Consider the following 21577-nt stretch of genomic DNA (forward strand, 5'->3'; position numbering starts at 1 on the left):
AGCTTAAAACCAGAAGGGACTACCAGATCATCTAGTCTGACCTCCTGTGTATCACAGGCTATCAACACTTGCATGCTAATCCCAACACTTGCATGCTGTTCTGTTACTAAAGTTTCCATTGTTGCACACAGAGTGGCACAGCAGAGGTGGAACTTAAGAAGGGAGGAACTCTCAAAGTGACCTTGGACAACGCGTTCATGGAGAAGTGTGATGAAAATGTACTGTGGCTGGATTACAAGAACCTCCCCCATGTTGTGGATGTGGGCAGCAAAATCTATATAGATGATGGCCTCATTTCCCTGCAGGTTAAGGGGAAAGGTATGTAATAATCAAGGGATTCCAATACCGTGAACCCTGCACTAATGTTGATCTGTCCCTTCACATCAAGTATTGTGGTAATGTTTCACTTTGCAATAACAATTCCATTTAGTCTATCTTCAATAGCTAGCTGAGCTTACTTGGTACTTTACTGGTGATTGGCCACCCATTTTCACTTCCAGATTTGACCTAACGTAATGGGGATGGACTTCTGATTTTGGTAGATGCAGTAAAACCACATCTAATTCCTTACCCTTAAAACCATGATTCCAGTAACTGAGTGATGACTTAAGCCAGATTTCACTAGGCTGTACGTGTTATCCTAAACCAGGGGTGGGCAAACTAGTGCCTGCAGGCCGCATCCAGCCCCTCAGACCTTTTTAACCACCCCTCCTTCTACGCCCCAGGAGCGGGGTCAGGGGCTTGCCCCACTCTGCCCGCTCGACACTTCCACATGTTCAGGTGGGACCTGCATGAGGGCACACATGTTCTATGGCTGCACAACCCAATTACCAAATGCACCTCACATGCTATCAAAGCCTGGAATGTGCAAGCCCATGTGCCTGCTACTTGTTCTCTTAGCTGACTTTGCTGTTTTAGTAGTGTTAATTTTCCATTGTTGGTAAAACAGTAGTTGGCCAGGACATGCCAACTGCATTGCTCACATTAAAGGGGGCATGGAAAGGAGGTAAGTTTGGTTCAATTATTGTAATACTTTGTTATGATTTTTATTTCCACTAAAATGTATCTTTATTAAATAAAGCTTTATTTGAATCTCTGAAGTTTTAATTTCATAAGCATTCATGGCCCTCCATACAACTTCCACACCCAGATGTGGCCCTCAGGCCAAAAAGTTTGCCCATCCCTGTCCTAAACCCTTCATTGCTAGCTGCTCTGATAAAGCACAGGTCAAATTTTTGGTTATTAACTACTTGACAATTTCTGCCACTTACGGGGAAAGCTGGCTACCTCCAACTAGTTGAGTATCCCATGAACTTAGAGTATTAGCATGCCATAGTCTGTGCACAGACCAAGGCATATTAACTTAGTTCTGAAAGTGATGCAGAAACCAATGGGTAGGGAACTTTGAGTAAAAAATCTAACCATTTAAAAATCCACTGGTTTCGGTATAAATAAACTGTTCTGGCAAATAGTGAGAACTATGCCTCGTGGCAAACTATTGTCTGCTCTCTAAATAGCTTCTCTGCAATCCTCAGATACCAGCACAATATATCTGCATCAGTGGACAGAGTTGCTGATTCTTGTATAGAAGAATACCTAATCTTTCTGGTCTGGGGTGCTTATCTCCCTTCTGAAAGGGTAGTAGTATGGGACTGGGATAGGGAGACGTTGAGTACTCAACCTATCTGCCCTCTTGCTGCACCATGCCAATTTCTGTTTGTAAAATTAGATCGTATAGCTAATGTGGGACTAGTCTTACTAGGAAGTGAAGTACCAACAGTTCTGTTCCGTGGTTTTTTTTGTTTGGTTTTTTTGCTATCTTCTTTCATGTTAGAATGCACTGAACTGTGGCTGGTGAAATGCATCCTCCAGGGCTCCCCCTCTTTCAGTGGTACTTATACTTGCGAGTGTTCTGGAACAAGTGAACAGCCTGTCTCGAAGTCACCAAATTGCATTTCTGTAGTTCAGTAATCATACTCGCAAGTCTATAAGGAATAGATATCTTCCCTTTTCAGGAATGGTGGTGGAGGTGAATCTAGACTGACAGAATTTATTCCCAGGAGCAGGATTTATTAGACGAATGCAAAATGCGGGTGCTCCCAACCAGCCTGTGCCTAAGGGATTACCATAACATGAATGTCTTTTGCCTTTGCAATAGACAATCTAACTGTGCTGTCTGTTGGGCAAAACAGCTCTGGTTGTGAAAGTGCTCAGTCTCCTGCTCTTCTCCAGTAGAAAGAGGAGATTGTACTGGTCACTTCCTACTGAATAATGGTGAAGGGGTGGGGGAGCAAGCAACAGACTATATGAAAGTAAGATGCTGACTTAAACTCATCCAATTTAATTCAGGTGCAGACTATGTTCTCACTGAAGTTGAGAATGGTGGTATGCTTGGTAGCAAGAAGGGTGTAAATCTGCCTGGTGCTGCAGTGGACCTTCCTGCAGTCTCTGAGAAGGACATTCAAGATCTGAAATTTGGTGTGGAGCAGGATGTGGACATGGTGTTTGCTTCCTTCATCCGCAAGGCAGCTGATGTCCATGCTGTCAGGCAAGTGCTGGGAGAAAAGGGGAAGAATATCAAGATCATCAGCAAGATTGAGAACCATGAGGGTGTGCGCAGGTGAGCTTTCCCAAGCATGGCTTGTACAAGTGACAGTAAAGACTCTCACAGGTGTGGGGAGGGGGGGAAAAGACACTGGGAGCACAAATTTCATTTTGCTGAACTGCAGCTTGTCCTTTTGGTTCTTATCCCACTTCTCCGCAGAAATGAGTCACTACTATATTATTGCCTTCATTGCAAAACCTGTTAGCAGTTATTGCTGTATATCAACATACTGTAACATACAAATGGGTACACTTTTTTTAAAAATTTTTTTAATCCGTCTTATGTACCTCACCTCATCAGCTCAAACTTCAGTAATTTGCTGTGGATCACCTGGTACTAACGCTAATTAGCAAGGTCTCTACTTTTTTCCCTGTACGAAAACTTAATCTCCAATTCTAATAGTAGCAGCCAATGACACTAAAGTATTGACCATTTATTTCTCAAGTGATTCAACAGATGTCAGCACTGCACCCAAAAACAAAACAAAAAAACCCATCTGCAGCAGCAAGTCTCAGACCCCAGGTCAGCTGACTGTCTGTGACTAAAAATAGTGTAGATGTACCAGTGTCACAATACTTGCTCCTTGTTCAATTTAGAAAACTGGAATCTGATTAGCTACCAAAATGATAATCTCTTCTCTCCTCCTTAGATACACCTGGTATTGTAATTACCTTTCACATAACACAAGTAGGCTTTGAATGAGAGTAGATTTTTATCAGTGAATGTCAATTTCATCCTCTACACACTTTTTTTATCAATAATTAAAATTTTCCAATAGGAGAAGTGAGAAATACTGCTTGATGATTTAGTCAAAATCCAGTGATTTAGACTTGTTACAAATGGACTAATGAATGAATAGTAAAAACAGGTATGACTTGTATATTTTAAGGATAGTTGCTTTGTATATTTTGACTTGTTGACAGCCTGTGTTTTAACATCTTGGAAAGCTTTTTGAATGCCATTATCTGTCATTAAATAACTGACCCCAGGTTTCACACAACTGTGAAAATGTAAATTGATTTAAAAAGTTCTTAAAAATAAGCATCATACTATCCATTTAAATTATATATTAAAAATAAGTGGAATAGCTTATGGGAACACAGTATTTGTAACTATACACAATCATCTGAGCAATAAACTTGTACTAATAGAAAAGTATCTGGTGGAGAGAGACTTTCACCTTTTCCCTGTAGTTCCTAGAACTGAAAGGTGTCTTGCAGATGGAGGAAAGAATAAAACAAATGTTTTGTTTTTTGGCCATGAGGTTTGATGAGATTCTGGAGGCCAGTGATGGCATCATGGTGGCCCGTGGTGACTTGGGTATTGAGATCCCTGGTGAAAAAGTCTTCCTAGCCCAGAAGATGATGATTGGACGTTGCAACAGGGCTGGGAAGCCCATTATCTGTGCTACTCAGGTACTTCAAATATCATTAGCTTTCGTAATCAGAGTCTTATCATGTAACTTCTCTAGTAGTACTTGAGATTCACTGTGCCCGTTACACACTGAGACATTGTTTCAAGATATCCCTATCAGAGCATGAAGCTAACACACAGAGCAGGGCTGCAAAGTACAGTGGCTGAGCAGCTTTTCTGTCTTCATGAATAGGATGCAAGCAAACTGAGATTTCTATATTTGCTTATCCCAAGTTAGTCTTAAACACCTCGTGCCTCTGTTCAAACAAATAGAGTAATTTGGGTGTGGGAAGAGATGCCATCCAAACGTTCTTGTGACTGGACATGTTGCATGGGTTGGAATGAATTATATATAATATAAAAAAAGGTTAAGCCCTAAAATATAGGGCCTAGACACATTTCATCCAAGTGAAGAAACCTTTTATGGATTGGCCAATCTCCCCTCATTTTCCTTTCCTCTTGTGTTCACTGGCCTGTCTCTCTGCATTTAATGGAGGCAGAAGATTCAGTTTCCAATACAGAAGTTAAATTTCATTTTATAAGGGTAGCTGGCATTAGTGATAGTGGATTAACTCTCTCCCCATGTAAAGGAGTCCATTCTTCATTTCCTTTCTGTTATGACTTCAAAAGCAATTACAGTTGTGCAGGGTTTTATGTAAACTATTCTGCAGAAGGGCTCTTGTCAGAGTATATTCAGATTGAGTTAAAGCAAGTAACTCAAAGCCCAGAGAGCGGAGCAGTGCCTTGTATGGAAAATCTCCAGAACTCTGCAGCAGCACTACAGCCTCAGTTGTAGGAACTAGAGAAGGCGCACAAATAAAATTTCTAAGTTGTTACTAATGGCAACTGAGATTCTCTTCTTCCCCGATACTTCTCCTTTTGCTTCACACTTGGAGAGTGAGCTTTAAATGAGTTGATGGTGAGTAGGCAGATTACTCTTTACTCCTGCAGAAATTCTGCACCAAAAAAATTAAATTCTGCACACAACACTTCCAATTCTGCATATTTGTCAAATTAACACAGTATTATCACACTAGTTTCCATTATTTTTAGTCACTTATTTCAACATATCTGTCAGCAAGTACGTCTGTAACAATACAGCAACAAAAAATTCAGGAAATGTTTTTTGACAAATTACTTACAAGGCATATTAATACAGAACTCTGAGTAATACATTTAAACTACAATACCATATTTCCCGCACCCCTCTGAAGCAGTGCAAAGGCTTGGGGGAGTCAGGGTAATGGAGGAATTGAGGGAGAGAAGTGATTGCTGGGATGGAGCCTGGGTGTGAACTTGGAGGATTGTTGGGTATGGGTCGGAAAAGTATATGGAACAGACTTTTGGGGGGGGGGGGATTGTTAGGGAGCTTCCCCCATGCTGACCCCTAGCCTCCCATTCAGTCAGACACATCTGACTTGCACCCCTTGTCCACATGTCTCCTATTTCCATGTGGCCCTGCACCCCCTGCCCCGTCTCCATGTGGCCCTGCACCTCCACTTCCATTCAGCCTCTGCCCCAGTCTGTCCTCCCCCACTAGCCCGTGTTTGACTCCCCAGCAGCCCCATGCTGTCTGTCTCCCCTTAGTCCCCGTTTCCTGACCTGGCCCAACAGGTGCTATGAAGATGGTAGGCTCTTTCTCTTCCCTAGTTGGCCAGGAGCTGCTGCTCTGTTCTAGCACCACAACACCCTCTGGTGGGCAAAAGGCAGAGCAGCAGCAACTTTCAAGCCAAAGCTTTTTTCTGTGAAAAATTAAAAATATGCATGGCTCATTATGCCTGTGTGTAGTGGTGCAGAATTCCCACAGGAGTAACTTCTTGCAGGATTTTTATAAGCAGCCTTCTGGTACTGGAAGGATCATCTTCTTAGTCTCTCTGCAGCTGGTGTTTCAAGAATAGCCTGGTTTCCATTAGTAGGATATTTAAAGGACCATATGGCTCTGGACACTAGCCAGTTGGGCCTCTTGGTGTTTACCACAATGCACACCAACTCCTGGCACTGTCCAACTGAGACCTCCTTGCTGGAAAAGTCCCTAAGTTTAAGTCACAGGTGGAGTAGTAAGTGGGGGAGACTGGGAGAAGGACCAAGACAAAACTATATTATGGGGACTGAAAGGTGGGAAAAGATGGTGCAGAAGGGATGAAGGAGAACATAAGTTGGTGGGTTTTTGTTTTTGTTGGCTGGTTGGTTTTTTGTTTTGTTTTGTTTTTTTAAAGCTACCCTTATCTTTCCACCCACAGCCTCACTGGCAAAGTACTAAAATGCTACTTTGGCTGCAGTTTGTAGGCACTTCAGCCTCAACTTGCTTTCTGAACTGGTGTCTGTCAATTCTATTTCACATATTCCTCTTCATAAAGAGTCAAAATAAACTGCTGAGAAGGCAGCGAAGCATTTTGGTGGGGAGGAAGGACTGTCTGAATAGTCAGCAAACAGTAGAAGTTTGAACTACCCAGTTCAAAATAGAGAAGGTGTTTGTACAACCTTTCCACCACTACTTTACTAAATGATTGCATAAAGGAAAGATGTCATATAAACCTGAAAAGTCTCACTTTTAAAAGGAAGTGGGCAACTAATGAGCCAGACTGTAATAGCAACAAGCCACAACAGTGTGCATTAGTTGGCTATTGATGTATTAATTTGTCTAATACATGCCTGGTCGTGGATTATATGAACCTAAACCTCTCATCCTCATATTCAGCTCTTACCTTGCTGTTGATCAACTAGTTGAATATTAATGGTACACAGCTGTCTTAAATAAATGCCAATTGTAGCATCAATTCATTTTTAATAATTCGTATGTAGCAGGTTTCTTGGTGAAATCTGCTGTAATGCTGTTTGAGTTCTGTCGCAAGGTTTGGCATATCAGTATTCATACTCCAGTATGTCATCAACTCTGTTTCCATGCATGACACTCTTGTTCTGGTGGCCAGACAAAACATACTTGTTACAAATAGTCTAGTCAGACTTACTGATACTTAACTTTGTGCTGTACCCTACAGTATAAAATGCTTTAAAACACATTCCAGTGCTTGCTTAGATGTACTACAAAAGTAGTTGGTCTCTTTCATAGTAGGCTGAGCAAATTAACACCCCAACTTCTCCTTTTCCAGATGTTGGAGAGTATGATTAAGAAACCTCGCCCAACCCGTGCTGAGGGCAGTGACGTAGCTAATGCTGTCTTGGATGGAGCAGACTGCATCATGCTGTCTGGGGAGACTGCCAAAGGAGACTACCCTCTTGAGGCTGTCCGCATGCAGCACGCTGTGAGTAGTGCCTTTGCTTTAAAGGGTAGAATTACATAGTCCAAAATGGAAACTTTCCAAAGAGGTAAAGGTAGCATATATCCCACTTCCTGCTTCTCACTTCATCCAGATGTCTGGTTGTCCAAATGCATTCAGAGTCAAGTAGCAATACCTAGCAGTTCTATAATGGCAGCTCCTTGTCCATGCTCCCACTAACCCCTGCTTTCTGAAAAAGTAAATCTGTTCTTCTATTTCTTCCTCCCATTCATCTTCCTAACCTACACTTACATGGAGCATGGACTTGTAAGCCCACTATAGCCTGACCAGGAGCAGATCAGTGTAGCACTGCCCTCTGCCACTAGATCATCTGAGAAATGGTTTCCTTTACATGCCAGACAAGCAAATGTCACTTGCCATGTGCTTTGTACTCATCACTTTGAGGCAGAGCCAAGAATTGAAGTGCAGTGCTGAGAGATGTCCACTTCAGTGGACTGTAAAAAAACCATAACTTTTTATATTTATATGGCAAAGTTGAGCTTTCTTCGTTACCCTGGTGTTGATTCCCTTGAGTCCACGGCTCTAATCTCTAACTCCACTTTTGACACCACTTAAGCTGCGGAGCTGCTCCAAGGATTATTTTGACCTTTATTGAGCTCAACTCCATATACGGAAAAAACATACAAGTTCATTTATTTAAATTTGAGTGGTAAGGGAATGGGATGGTTTAATGGGGTGCTTGTTCCAGGTTTACTGTCCTGTTGCCTTCAACAGCTCTGCGTTTGACTACTGTTTATGGGGATGTTTCTTGCATGATTGACAGGACTTTTTTTTTTTTACATGTTTAAACTGCCAGAAACCTCTCTGCTCTGCTTTGAGTTCACCCAGCTCATCTTCCCATTAATTTAAGTTTAATGCTAAGTGTCTAGAAGTACTGATGATCTCCGGGTAACTGCTGTGAATTACAGCATTGACAATGCACTAGTTTGTCAGTTGCAGTTCAGGTTATATAGATTAATAAACATAGCTACTAATGTGCATTTACAATTCCTTACATAAGTATACTTTCTTCTCACTGTTAATTGTATTTGATTTATGTGCACTGGAACTTTTGTTCACTTAGGGAACAGATGATGAAACCAGACTGTGGGCCAATTATCTTAAAGCATGTGATACCTCTGCACTGTAAACTATTCACTAACTGCATGCCTAAAGCTTCTCCTACTAGGAAATCTTGAGGGTTGACCCTGATACCGAAATCTGGAAACTTGCTGCAGTAAAACTTAATTTCAGAAATGAACTCTTGTGATCCAGTTTAGTTTCAGATAATCTAGTTTGACTAGCAGAAGTTCTTTAGATCTGGCCACTAGATAGTATGTGGGTACTGGTGATCTCAAGTGTTTGACCTTTCTTTTTTTTAGTAACTGTAGGTAGATCAAAGAACATGGTCAAGTGGTTCTAGGCTGTATTTTTCACGTAAGGCAAAATACTGCCTTTCTTAATGGATGGTGGCTTTCAGTGATATAGTCTTGAACTTCCATATTGTAGCTTATCATACCTACACTGCATTTATGCTAGGTTCTTAATTACCAGGTTAAGTTCTGAACACTTGGTTTCATAGTGGCAAAACATATTGGAGAATTGAACCTCCAAGCATCAGGGGAAAATAAACCAGGGCACGCAGCTAAGGTGAAACTGAAGCTTCTGATGTAATGCAAAATGGATGTGCCTACTGGCTTCAGAATCATAATCATCAAAGGTTTTGTCCCCACCTTTTCTTAAACTTGGGCTATCCCCAAATCAAACCCTGCCTGTGGAAGCATTTAGTACCACTGCAACATTACTAGGAGTAGCTAGACACGTGTGTTTTTTTTCCTAAAGTGAATGCTATTAGAATAGGCCAAGTTACAACCTCGGAGCACCAACTTCTGCTTATCCCTTTTACCATGATGCAATGAGTAGTTAATATTGGCACACATGGACTAAGGCTTGTCTGCACAAAAGTGCAGTAAATCCCCAGGCTCAGCCGAGGGCAGTTCAAAACATTGAGGCTTTCTGTTGCCTTTGGGGTGGGGGGAGGGGAAAATCTCATGAAGCTCTCTAGAGTATCTGGGGTCAAAACCTCCAATTATGGAATCTGGCTTCTGTAAAATAAGGCTGTGAGGCTCAGTCTCTACCTTTCTAGACTAAGCCATATAAAATGGCAGTGTGACAGCTTACCAGCATTGCAAGCATTGACCACTGTAAAACTAACTGAAAGGAGCTGCTCTTCTTTCTAGAAGAAAACAGTTTATCCTAAACCTTACAGCGGGTAAGGAATCTGACATGACAGTGACTGAGCACTATAGAAATGTCTAAACAGTTCAAACAAATTCAGGTTCCCCAAGCACTTATGCAGTCCCATTACCTGCAGCTCCATTTACTAGAACTGCTCTTCCTAGAAGTAGGGTCTTAATACTGGGTTGGTAAGTTTGTTTTTTCTCACTTCTAGAGCACAGTTTTCCCCCTTTCCAGGAGCATGAGGGTTTTACATGCAGTGTATGGTGACTGCATAATCCTCCTGGGTTGCTCCTGCTTTCTTCCCAGGTAACTGTTTGCCAGTGGTAAGACTGCCCAATTGCAGTGACAGCAAAATGAGCATGGACCACTTTTATTGATGCTTTCTTGGTCTAAAAGTCAGGTCAGCTGATAAGAGTAGGACCCTTATGTTCCTGCTTTCCAGCTTCTGTTATGAAAAATGTATTACACATTTTAGCATCTTCTATAAATGTGAAGCAATACTTTGCTCAGAATCTAGTCCCTTTACACAAATTTGCTTTTTTTGTATTGCTATTCTGTATTGCCAAAACTTTGTTACAAAATACTCCAGCAGCAAAACTGGATACTTAGCTAATAGATGTAGGCTCAAAGATCACCGACAGCTGCTACCTGTATACATAAGACAGTATGTCTATCAAACATCAGCTCAGTGGTTAGGGAGTATAGATCAGACTGGTTCTTCACACCTAAGCTGAAAACAATAAGATGCTCTAGCTAGGTGCTCTCCTTCCCCATAGCTTCTAGGAATGTTTAGGGTGTTTCAGAATCTAGAAGTACTTTATGTACTAATCTAAAAATTTATCCTCTAGGAATGGGGGAGAAAGCCTGTTTAAACTTGGTGCCAGAAGTTTCTCCAGTATACTTGATATGTCCTTTCTACACCCAATGAATCTCTGACCTGACAGATGTGTTGGTAGAATGTAATAATTACCACTTGCTGACAACTCTCTAATTTCCACTGGATAACAAAAATTAACTCTAGTGGTAATCCTAATGTCCCCAAAAGATGAGGCACAGTCCTCTAGGAGTTCAGTAGCAAGTTTCCAGATGTTGGACAGGATACCTCTCCCTGGGAAGGAAGCAGCTCCCAAAATTTCCATTGGTCCTGTCAGTTTAAAAAGTTGACAGCTAATTTGACCAGTGGGAAAAGCAAGTCTTGAAACTCTGCCCTTGCCAGTTTGTCTAAAGAGCTCAATGAAATTCAAAGAAAGTAGGGCATGTCTGTACTCCACTGCAGTTTGGACTACAGGGTGTTAATAGCACATACCAAAGTGCTTTGCAGTAACTCTACCGTGTGTATGCTGCAGGTGCATACTAAGATTTCTAGTTCACGTTAATGTAATCCATTTTCCAAACTGAAGGGCAGTGTAGACGAACCCTAAGGGCACGTCTACTCTACAGACTTGCATCGGCAAAGCTGCAGCACATCTGGTGAAGATACTCTGAGCTAACAGAGCTCTCTCCCGTTGGCTGAATTGTGACCGCTTCTCACAGAGGTGGAGTTACGTCAGTGGGAAAATTTCTGCTGCTGACGTAGCGCTACCTACACAGGGAGTTACGGTCAGTGTAACTGTCACTCAAGGGCAGGGGTCTCAAACTCAAATGACCACAAGGGCCACATGAGGACTAGCTCATTGGCCTGAGGACCACATTACTGACCCCCCACCCCTTTCAGAGGCTCCACCCCTGTCCTGCCTCTTCCCACTCCTTCCCTGCCCCCATGGGGTGGAGGAGGGGTGTGGGGTGTGGCAGGGACTCAGTGCGCAGGGGGTTGGGGTGCGGCAGGGGGCTCAGGGCAGGGGGTCAGGGTGCAGCAGCAGATTCAGGGCAGGGGTGTGGGGTGCAGCAGGGAGCTCAGGGCATAGATGCAGGGGGACCGCAGGGAGCTGGCGGGCCACAGGAAATAGCCCGTGGGCCACGTGTTTGAGACCCCTGCTCAAGGGTATGGATTTCTTTCACACACCTGAGTGATGCAGCTATACCGAAGTAAGTATGTAGTTTAGACTAAGGGCTTGTCTACACTGGCAATTTACAGCACTGCAACTTTCTCACTCAGGGGTGTGGAAAAACACCCCCCTGAGCACAGCAAATTTCACTGCTGTAAAGCACCAGTGTAAACAGTGCACCAGCACTGGGAGCTATGCCTCTTGTGGAGGTGGCTCTGCCATGACTACACAAGCCATGTTAAAGCACTGCCTTGGCTTTTATATGCAGACAAAACAGTTGTTGCACAGGTGGGCCATGGCGTTTTCATAGCATGTTGGTGTGATGGGGGAGCCTCAGAAAGAAAAAGGTTGAGAACACCTGATTAGGTGTCTCAGTCTGAATTATTGTTACAAAGGATCTGGTGGCTGGAGACCAGGAGTCAGAATTTCCACATCCTCTGGGATATCTAGACAAGCTGCTGAACTTGTAACTTAAATAAAGAAAATTATAAGATGGGGATAATGGTGACAATTCATTAATATTTGTAACATGCTTGTCCTCACCTGGAAAGTCCCATAGAGTGAAGTATCTCAATTTAGATGGATTTAGTCTGTCTAAAGCCTCCATTTGTCTTGCTTGCTATAAATAACTTCAGCTAGTAATCTCTTCAAGAGTATCAACTTTTCTGCATGCTTTTTTAGTAAACTCTGCAAGCCTTCTTTATGTGGTTGTGAAGGGCTAGCATTGCCTAGTCAGACAAGAATTCTTGTCTTAAAAATGCTTTGTTAGGCATACCTACTGATCTGTATAAAATTCCTAGATCCTATACAAGAAAAGGAGTACTTGTGGCACCTTAGAGACTAACCAATTTATTTGAGCATAAGCTTTTGTGAGCTACAGCTCACTTCATCGGATGCATCCGATGAAGTAAGCTGTAGCTCACGAAAGCTTATGCTCAAATAAATTGGTTAGTCTCTAAGGTGCCACAAGTACTCCTTTTCTTTTTGCGAGTACAGACTAACACAGCTGTTACTCTGAAACCTAGATTCTATACAAACTCACTTGGAATATCCATGGACTGTCTGTAAACTGGATGCGGAAGCTTCTCATGATGCCTTCATTCTATGAACGAAGACTAGAAGCATCTTCTGTAGTTCTACACTTGACTAAGTAGAGTAAATACAAATATTAAATGAGGGTTTCTGTACTCTACATATTTTTTAGAGAAAACAACCATATAAGGAAGACTTGTTTCTATACTGTGAACAGTATTACTAAAGGGTAGGGTGGTGCAACTGTAAAGATTAAGTTTCTTGGCTCGTCTTTAAGGTAACAGCCAAACCATAAAATGAGCCCGCCTTCTTTGCTTGCAAAGAATGAGATGGAAGGTGGTGGCATTGTTAACAATTGGACTCTTCTATAGAAGATTATTCTAACAGTGCTCTGGGCCATTAGAAGGGTGGGGTGAACACATATGCATCCCTGAAGCAACATATACCTTGCATTCTACTATGTGTTCTCTGGCACACCTAAAAGTTGAGCCCCTGGTAAAGTGCAGAAGCAGGACCTACAGCAAGCTGACACTTAAGGCTTGTCTACACTCTATGAGAGTGTGATTTCTAAAGTGCACTGTTTTACATTAATTGGTGCATTTAACATAGTACTGTTTTAAAAAAAACTACATAAAATTGCACCGAGGAACTTATAGTGTGCACCAGCAGCGTCTACATTGACCAGTTAATGTGCCACACATAAATGTGCTTTAGAAATCATGCCCCATAAAGTGCATTACCCCACCATGTAGATATGCCCTTAGCATATAACTAGATAAGCAGTTTTCATAAGGAAGTGGGGGGCCCCCCATCTTCCTTAGCATAAACAAATACAGACAATTCAAAAAATTTAGCCTGACTTCCTGGGGCAGCTTGACTGTAAAGCTATCTGTACTTGAGGTTTTTTGAGAGCAGCTATCAGAATAATGTAGCAGAAAAGATCCCATTCTGAAAACACATGATCTGATGTACAAACTAGCTGTAAGAAATGGCACTGAATGTCCACTAGCCTTGGCAATGTTAGAATTCTAACCATGTTTGTCTATATTAAATCTTAATCTCCGAGCCAAAGGAAGTTTCACAACCCTACCTCTAATAATCTTTGCCTGCATGACTATGACAATTAAGCAAATTAACTCAATATCACATTACTCTCTGGTGTATCTCTTTCCTTCTTTCTGTCACTTCTTTCTTCTCCCTCCCTCTTACCCCGGCCTGCAGATCGCTCGCGAGGCTGAGGCCGCAATTTTTCACCGCCAGCTGTTTGAAGAACTTTTCCGCGTCACTGCTAACAACAGGGACCCTGCTGATGCCATGGCTGTAGGCGCTGTGGAGGCCTCTTTTAAGTGCTTAGCTCCAGCTCTGATAGTTCTGACCGAGTCTGGCAGGTAGGGCTCAGAAAGGGCAAGAAAGACTTAGGCTCTAAAGATAAATAAGCATTTTCACTCCACAGAGTGTGGTTAGAGATGCTCTAACAAAGACAAACTTCTTGTACTTCAGGCCATGTTTCGAAGGATAGAAACACATTCCACTATAACACAATAGTACACACCCTGTGAGCAGCTCTTTATAGTTCAAAACTTCAGCTTGGCATACACTAGCAGAATCTGAGTTTACATCATCCTTATAGTACAGCAGGATTGGAGGTAGGTAGAAGCAGAGCAAGAGTGCCTGGCAGTTGGGCATGGATGTGAAGAGTGTGCTGGCCAGGCAGGGTGGGGTGATTTGGCAGGTCTCACTTGAATTCAGAAGAGAAACCTCTTTATCAATTATCTGGTGGGTGAATGTTTACTAAATAGCATACGCTGATTGCTAATTTGAGGTTGCACAAGCAGTGTGCTTGGCTAAACAGATGACCGCCACCAGCATGGTACCATACATTAATCTGGACTTGCTAGTATAAAACTGATTGGTAAATCTTCTGAATATCAAAATAAAGGTTATGCTATTGGCATCCTGCTGGGCATGGCACCTCACCTTACCCTGTCACCTGAGCGCTGACTGACACGAATGTCGTCTTCCCCGAATGCGTGTTGCTCTTATAGATTGCTCGTGAGGCCGAAGCCGCCATCTTTCACAGGCAATTGTTTGAGGAACTACGTCGGCTGGCCCCTCTGAACCGTGACCCTACGGAAGCCGCCGCTGTTGGCGCTGTAGAAGCTTCCTTCAAGTGCTGCAGTGGGGCTATTATCGTCCTCACCAAGTCTGGAAGGTAGGAGGTGAAAGGTTCCCTCAAGTCAAATGGACTTCAATGACCGGGGTGGGGGTAAAGGACACCTTCAAAAGTGTGTTTTTAAGAATGAATGAAATGGTGACACTGAAGCAGCTAGAAAACCAGGCAACTTCCAAGCTAAGGTCATCAGTCTGCAATACCCAGTTTCACTAAGAAGATGGACAAACATTTCAGAAATCTGCAGATATTTAGTCTTAATTCAGTTCTTCAGCGTTCCTCAACCATCTTGGCATCAGCACCAAGCCCGTAGAATTTTTTTTTCTGCTGATAAAATTGCATCTTTGTTGCCAGTAAAGCTGGCTGGAAAACTTTGACAGGAAACAACTTTTGAAAGTTTGTGTTTAGTCACTTTAACCAGAGAAATCTTGGATTTTGACAGTAGGTCAGAAGTTCACTGGATGCAGAATCTAGCTTTTTGAATAAGGCAGTACCTTTCAACCTACATTTCCAGCTGAGTTGACTACAGTAACAGCAAAAGTAAAGACCTGCCTGACATGGCATCACTGGCTAAACCATTATTAGAATATTGACTCCTCCTGTCTTCTAGTCCTATGACCATACAGCAGACTTCAAGCACAGGACTGCTGGGCCTGGCTTAAAGAGAGGCTTGTTTAAACAGAGGCTAAAAATACAGAAGTTTGTTCCCTTTTGTAGGTTAACACTTCTTAATGTCTATCCTGCTTGGGTGTACAGTCTAAGATCAGTGTATTGAAGACAATAAAGCAAGGCCTAAAGTATCCAACAGACAAATCTGTGGAATATGCCTCTAATACGAGGTTCACCCAATGCCTGTTTCCTGCACCAGCTTCCACTGCTTAGTGCCAACAATGTGCAAGGCACTAGTTCATGGAACAACACCCTGGAGTGTTTTGGGATTATGACAAATGTTAATGCTATTATGGTCGCCTGTGGCTAGAAAATGCAGGAAAGCACAGTAAGTGGCCTTAAACCAGCTCATCAGCTTCTAGTTTCTCCAAACTGAGAACTGAGTTGCTCCTCTCAAAGCAAGTTTTGGCTAACGATAAGTTGTAGGTGTTTTTGGTTTGGTTTGATTTTTTTTTTGCTTGTTTTGTGCCTCTTCCGTGCCCCCCCCCCCCCCCAAAAAAAAACCACCTGATAGCCCTCCAGATGGGCATTATGAATTTTCACCCTGAATCTGGACCCTGCAGGTAGTGGTACAACTGACATGTCATTTAAACATACTCAGCACCTATTCTGGATGAAGAACTGTGCCAGTTGTGAATTCTTCACTTTAAAGAAATTTTCAAGCTGGTGCTTGCTTTATTGCTGCAGAACAGGGAATAATAGCTGTAAGCATGAGAGCTTGTGTTCTTGTGCTTGTGCTTCCAATGTTTCTGTATAAAGGGTTCCAGCCAGCCTTACACTGACCTTTCTGAAGAGATCTGAACTTTGATATTTGAATATTTTTAGCTCTGGATTCTGTTACAACCTCTGAATACCTGGATCTCCTTGAGCCTCTGGAAGGCTTTTCTGACAGTAGAAAGGGTTTGTCAGAGTGGCTGGGTTGATGAAACTGGAACTGCTGTCTTTTAATCAACAAAAACTTTGACTGGAAATCTTTAGTATTAAGCATCTTTGAAGTTTGATTCACAAGAACTGGACCATAAGAATCTAGTTGAAACACAAGTGTATAATTCTGTTCTATGCTACATTTTTGAGTAGTAAAATATAACTATAAATATCGTGGCCTTTTGCAGTTCCTGACAGATTCTGTTTAATCCCTGAGCATGCACCACCTTCCAGAATTTAACTTCCCTCCCAGTAGGAAGGGGTGGCACCTGTACCAGTGCTCTAGCTTCTGCTGCTAGAGACTTTGAGACTATGAATAGGCATCATTTGTGCCTACCATCCCATATTCACTAGATGTCCCACATAAATATTTCCATTTTACCATATTTGCTTCCAGATCCTTGCATAAAAACCAAGTTGGGCAACAGATCATAGAATATCAGGGTTGGAAGGGACCCCAGAAGGTCATCTAGTCCAACCCCCTGCTCGAAGCAGGACCAATTCCCAGTTAAATCATCCCAGCCAGGGCTTTGTCAAGCCTGACCTTAAAAACCTCTAAGGAAGGAGATTCTACCACCTCCCTAGGTAACGCATTCCAGTGTTTCACCACCCTCTTAGTGAAAAAGTTTTTCCTAATATCCAATCTAAACCTCCCCCATTGCAACTTGAGACCATTACTCCTCGTTCTGTCATCTGCTACCATTGAGAACAGTCTAGAGCCATCCTCTTTGGAACCCCCTTTCAGGTAGTTGAAAGCAGCTATCAAATCCCCCCTCATTCTTCTCTTCTGCAGACTAAACAATCCCAGCTCCCTCAGCCTCTCCTCATAAGTCATGTGCTCTAGACCCCTAATCATTTTTGTTGCCCTTCGCTGGACTCTCTCCAATTTATCCACATCCTTCTTGTAGTGTGGGGCCTAAAACTGGACACAGTACTCCAGATGAGGCCTCACCAGTAGATCATAGCAGGATAGGCCTATTATGTTATCTGCATTCATCTTTAAGCAGGTGAAAAGGGGATTTCTCCCTATGTATCTGACCTGAGCTGTGTGTGTTTAATAAAAAAACAAAACACTGATTCAAAGAACCTTAGAGCTCCCTATGTTTTTCCCTACAGTTTCCCTCTAATAGTGGCTCCCAGTGACTGCCTTGAAAATAGCCTGCTCTAGCAAGTCTCCTGTTAACACTTCAGTGACTGCACACAGGGTATGATGCAGCAGAAGTCATTCCTTCTACCTGCCCCCCTCCCTTTTTCAAGGGAAAGGATTCTAGATCCTTCAGAAGAATTTGATTTCTTGTGACTGCAATTCTGCAACAACTCTCTCAGGCAAATTATTTGAACTCTGTGGATGCTCTGGAAATGCCAGTGACTCCCCAAAATGGTGTGGGGTTTTTTTGGCTTTGTTGTGGCTTTTTGCAACATTGCATTCCTTCTCCCACACCAGGGACTGAATATTGCCCTTGCCAGCCATGGGAGCAAGGGACTCCACCTAACCCTGTGATCAGATATGCTTAAATGAAAACTAGACTGAAACCAGCAAGCAAACTCCGCACTCCTATCTGGCAAGCTGTCACCACTACTTACATCCCCTTGCACAGTTTATTTGCAGTGATTTTTTTTTTCTCCTCCTTCCTCCCCCCCCCCCTCCCTTAATAGCATAATGGTGGTATTAGGAACTAAAGTCTTCCATTCTCCTGCCCATGAAAAGAGGAGCACTCAGGCCAAACCTTCACTGTTTTGCTCTGAAGAGAACAGGATTCATGCATGCTGCCTGAAGTGCCAAAGAGTCAAAACCACATGACTATGACACACAGAAGGGCAGCAAAATAAAAGCCACACAATATCTGCCCACCTTGACATTACTGCCAGCAGAGCTACAACACCCAATGCAGGAAACATCCATCTTAAGTGTAGAGTGAAGTTTCCTAAACTCTTTGGTTTCGAAAAACTGAAGTGGGATGACACCAGGTTTGGAGAGAAGGGGGAAGAGACTCCCCGTTCCAACAGATGGTTTGCTATGCCCTAAAGCAAGACAGATCGTGTGGACCTGAGGCAGTCCTTCCAGGAAAGGATGCTGTGTAGCATGTCCTCTATTGTAGGTCGGGGGACAGAGGACCAGCCTGGCCTTCAAACTAAACTGGATGTAAACCTTGATTCTCTTGCATGATTTTTATTGCAAGTAGTCTTCCTGGCCAATGTGTGCAAAATATCCAAGCAGTGGTTACCATTAGCTGTTTCCATGCCACTCAGTCTCCACATAAGTGAAGATAGCACCTACTTATAAGAAGTGCCATGATCATTTCTCTGATCTTGTCTTCTGTACACTGTGCTTGCTGTGAACACTTGAAGTTTCTCAAACTCTTGTTGGGCTGCCATATATGGGATGCTTTTGGAGGTTAATTCTACCTTCAATTTTGTTCTCCCTCCTATTAGATCTGCTCACCTGGTGTCCAGGTTCCGCCCACGTGCTCCTATCATTGCTGTGACTCGTAATGGACAGACAGCACGCCAGGCCCATCTGTACCGTGGCATCTTCCCTGTGTTGTGCAAAGAACCCACCCATGATGCATGGGCTGAGGATGTGGATCTCAGAGTTAACCTTGGCATGAATGTTGGTGAGTTTTATGTTGCTTTATCTTTACTCTGGTCAGGTAACTGATGGCTTGTGGAAGAACCACCCCTTGGGGCATCTTTTGCCATCTGGCAGAGCCTTAAGGCTGTTAGAAGAAATACTGCTTGTGACCAACAAATGGGCCTCCTACAATCATACCTCCTTAGCCAGATCTGGTGCTGATAACTTCATACTGAAAACCACTCCCCCTTCACAACAGGCCTGGATTTTTAATAGCGCTAATGGAAAGCTGTACAGACAAATGCTTATTGGTCTGTCTGGTGAGTGGCCACCTTGGTTTTTAAAAAAAAACAAAAACCAACCTTGGGCTGAGGTAAAGGGTACTCCTCCCACTGTTACGGTGCACTTTGCATTAACTGACAAAGGCCCAACACCAAAGTTCACAATGGGCTGTATGAACTGGAATTTCATCTAGTGGCGGCACCTGTAGCTGAGTTTAAGGTCTCAAGATGGAACAAATGGTGTAGGACAGAGGTGAGGTGTCTTCTCTCTTTTGTGGTAGATCAAACCATGTTTGTTGAAGTGCTCTTACTGCTAGGACAGCTGAGTCCTTTAGCCTGGTGTAATGATGTCCTCTCGTGGCATGAAGGGGGTATAGGAACAAGAACTAGGTGAAGCCCTTAGAATGTAAAGAGCAGCTACTATGGCTAAATGAGGTCCAAGAGAGCTGCTAAATCCATGTGGTAGCTCTGGTAACCCCCCTCTATTACATTTGGACTTACAAGAAAGAAATGGTATTCCTTGTCTCTGGATGCAGACCTGTTGTGGAAGACATGCTAAAACCTAGTGATACTGAGTCTACTGTACATTATGGCATCTAATGGAACAGTTGGCATGAGCTTGGTTTGCAGATATTCATAAATCTTTCTCTTCCAGGCAAAGCACGTGGTTTCTTCAAGACTGGCGATCTTGTCATTGTACTTACAGGATGGCGCCCTGGGTCCGGCTACACCAACACCATGCGTGTGGTGCCAGTTCCATGAACACCATCTCTCAAACTCTCCCCAGCATCACCTTCCCTCTCCCCCACTTTCTTCTCCTCTGCTCTACCCCCTTGCCTTAGGCTGGCAATTGCTTGCAATGTTATCCGTGTGTAGAGTGGATATAGGTTGCTAAACACCATCAAATGCAGCAGCAGGGGAAGGAGGACCTTTGTCACTCTAAAAGAATACTTGAAATGTTTTAGTTTTTGAAAAGTGTATGACCTTTTTTCCCTAAGGTGATTCTGCCCTGAAGTAGTTGGGAGTTGGTGTAGGAAATTCCTGCATGGTGACCGAACTTGTGCTGCTCATCCCCCTCTTTGTAGACTGGATACTGTCTTAAGGGTGAATACTGTGTCTTTCCCTGCACCTTTCTCAGGAGTGCAGGGGAAGGAGGCAATAACAAGGTGATCGTCTGAGTTCCAGTGTTAACACTCTGCAACAGGCAGAGTACAGCTCTGTACCCTGTAGGTTCAGATAATCATCAGCTTAATTCAATGCCTCTCTTCTCTGCTATGTCCTCCTAATTACTCCCCCACTGCAGACTTGTACTGTCACCAATGCACTCCAGTTTAGGAGCTGTGGTAGATTAAGTCATGGATCTATGTAGCCACACTTGCAGTATGTAAACTAGTCTTCTTGTCTCCCCCTCTGGATTTACAGTGGCTCTCTGCACTCCATAATTTTAAACTCCACTACAGATACATCCAATATCTAACACACCAATGGATGTTGATGAAAGAGTAAGATGTGCTTAACCCTTTAAGTCCTAAAATGTCAACTTTCATGAAACACAGATTACTGTGTATCCCCCTCCCAGTGCAAATGGAGAGAACGACTTCAGGGTTCCAGTATACCTGGAAAGCAGTGATAGAAACCTCCAGCACAGACCAAAGTCTAAGATGCAGTTCAGGCCTGGGTTCCTTCTAAGTCACTTAGTTTGTCATTTCTGGGCAGCAGGGAGAAATAGAACAAGGATAAAACCAGGGTTTTGCTCTTAAAGGGTTGAGTGTTGCATTTCCATTTCCTGTGCTGCTGAGCTCCTTGTGCTCCTACTGCAATGTTGCATATCTATCTGAGTTGAGTAGTCATGTTTCCTGAGAGCATTCTCCTATGTTGTAAATCTGGACAAATTATTTACTGTAACAGGTGTATTGGGTGGTAGAGCACAACTATGTACATCAATAAAGAAAAGCTGAAGCACCCATCAGACTTCTGCTCTTGCTTGGTTTTTCCGTTGGCAAGGTGGAGTCCTTTGCGAAGAGAAGGTGACTAAGCTGACCAGCTGAAACACATCAATGCTTACGAACAATGTCTGAAAACTAGAGGAAAAACCTATTTTCCATATTAGTTGAAAGCTATTTTATCCTTGGTTGTGGAAGGAATTCTCAATACTGTAGTTGTTGCATTGCAGCTAGATGGTAGAGCCCTCAGATGTGCCAAATCTATTGTAACTTCAGACATAGCTGTCCCTTGTGCAGACATAAAGATCACTTTATGCTACGTCACTTACCAGCTACATCACTTCCCAATCCAGTGTGGTAACTAGAGCAAAGCAGCTGTCATCTACCCACCAATTTGTATCACAGTGCAGCTGGATGCTACACATGTGGTAACTTACTCAAGTTTCTAAAACTTTCTAGTGTGA

The 21577-nt window shown here is 43.0% G+C and overlaps 1 protein-coding gene across 2 annotated transcripts in view; it reads left to right on the plus strand.

The window, feature by feature from the left end:
• The window catches only part of PKM (pyruvate kinase M1/2), a 42993-nt gene extending 21859 nt beyond the window's left edge, over positions 1-21134 (plus strand). Inside the window, exons 5-11 of one of the 2 annotated variants that reach the window (XM_074965912.1) lie at positions 132-318; positions 2350-2620; positions 3870-4020; positions 7129-7281; positions 13776-13942; positions 18751-18932; positions 19826-21134. In XM_074965912.1, the coding sequence (XP_074822013.1) occupies positions 132-318; positions 2350-2620; positions 3870-4020; positions 7129-7281; positions 13776-13942; positions 18751-18932; positions 19826-19932 (1218 nt within the window). In that variant the 3' untranslated portion in view covers positions 19933-21134. Of the gene's footprint in view, positions 1-131; positions 319-2349; positions 2621-3869; positions 4021-7128; positions 7282-13775; positions 13943-14599; positions 14767-18750; positions 18933-19825 lie in introns of both variants that reach the window. The other variant, XM_074965913.1, reaches the window with a different exon arrangement.
• The last annotated feature ends 443 nt before the right edge of the window (positions 21135-21577 follow it).

Source organism: Natator depressus, chromosome 10, assembly GCF_965152275.1.
Source record: "Natator depressus isolate rNatDep1 chromosome 10, rNatDep2.hap1, whole genome shotgun sequence".
Lineage (NCBI taxonomy): Eukaryota > Metazoa > Chordata > Testudines > Cheloniidae > Natator > Natator depressus.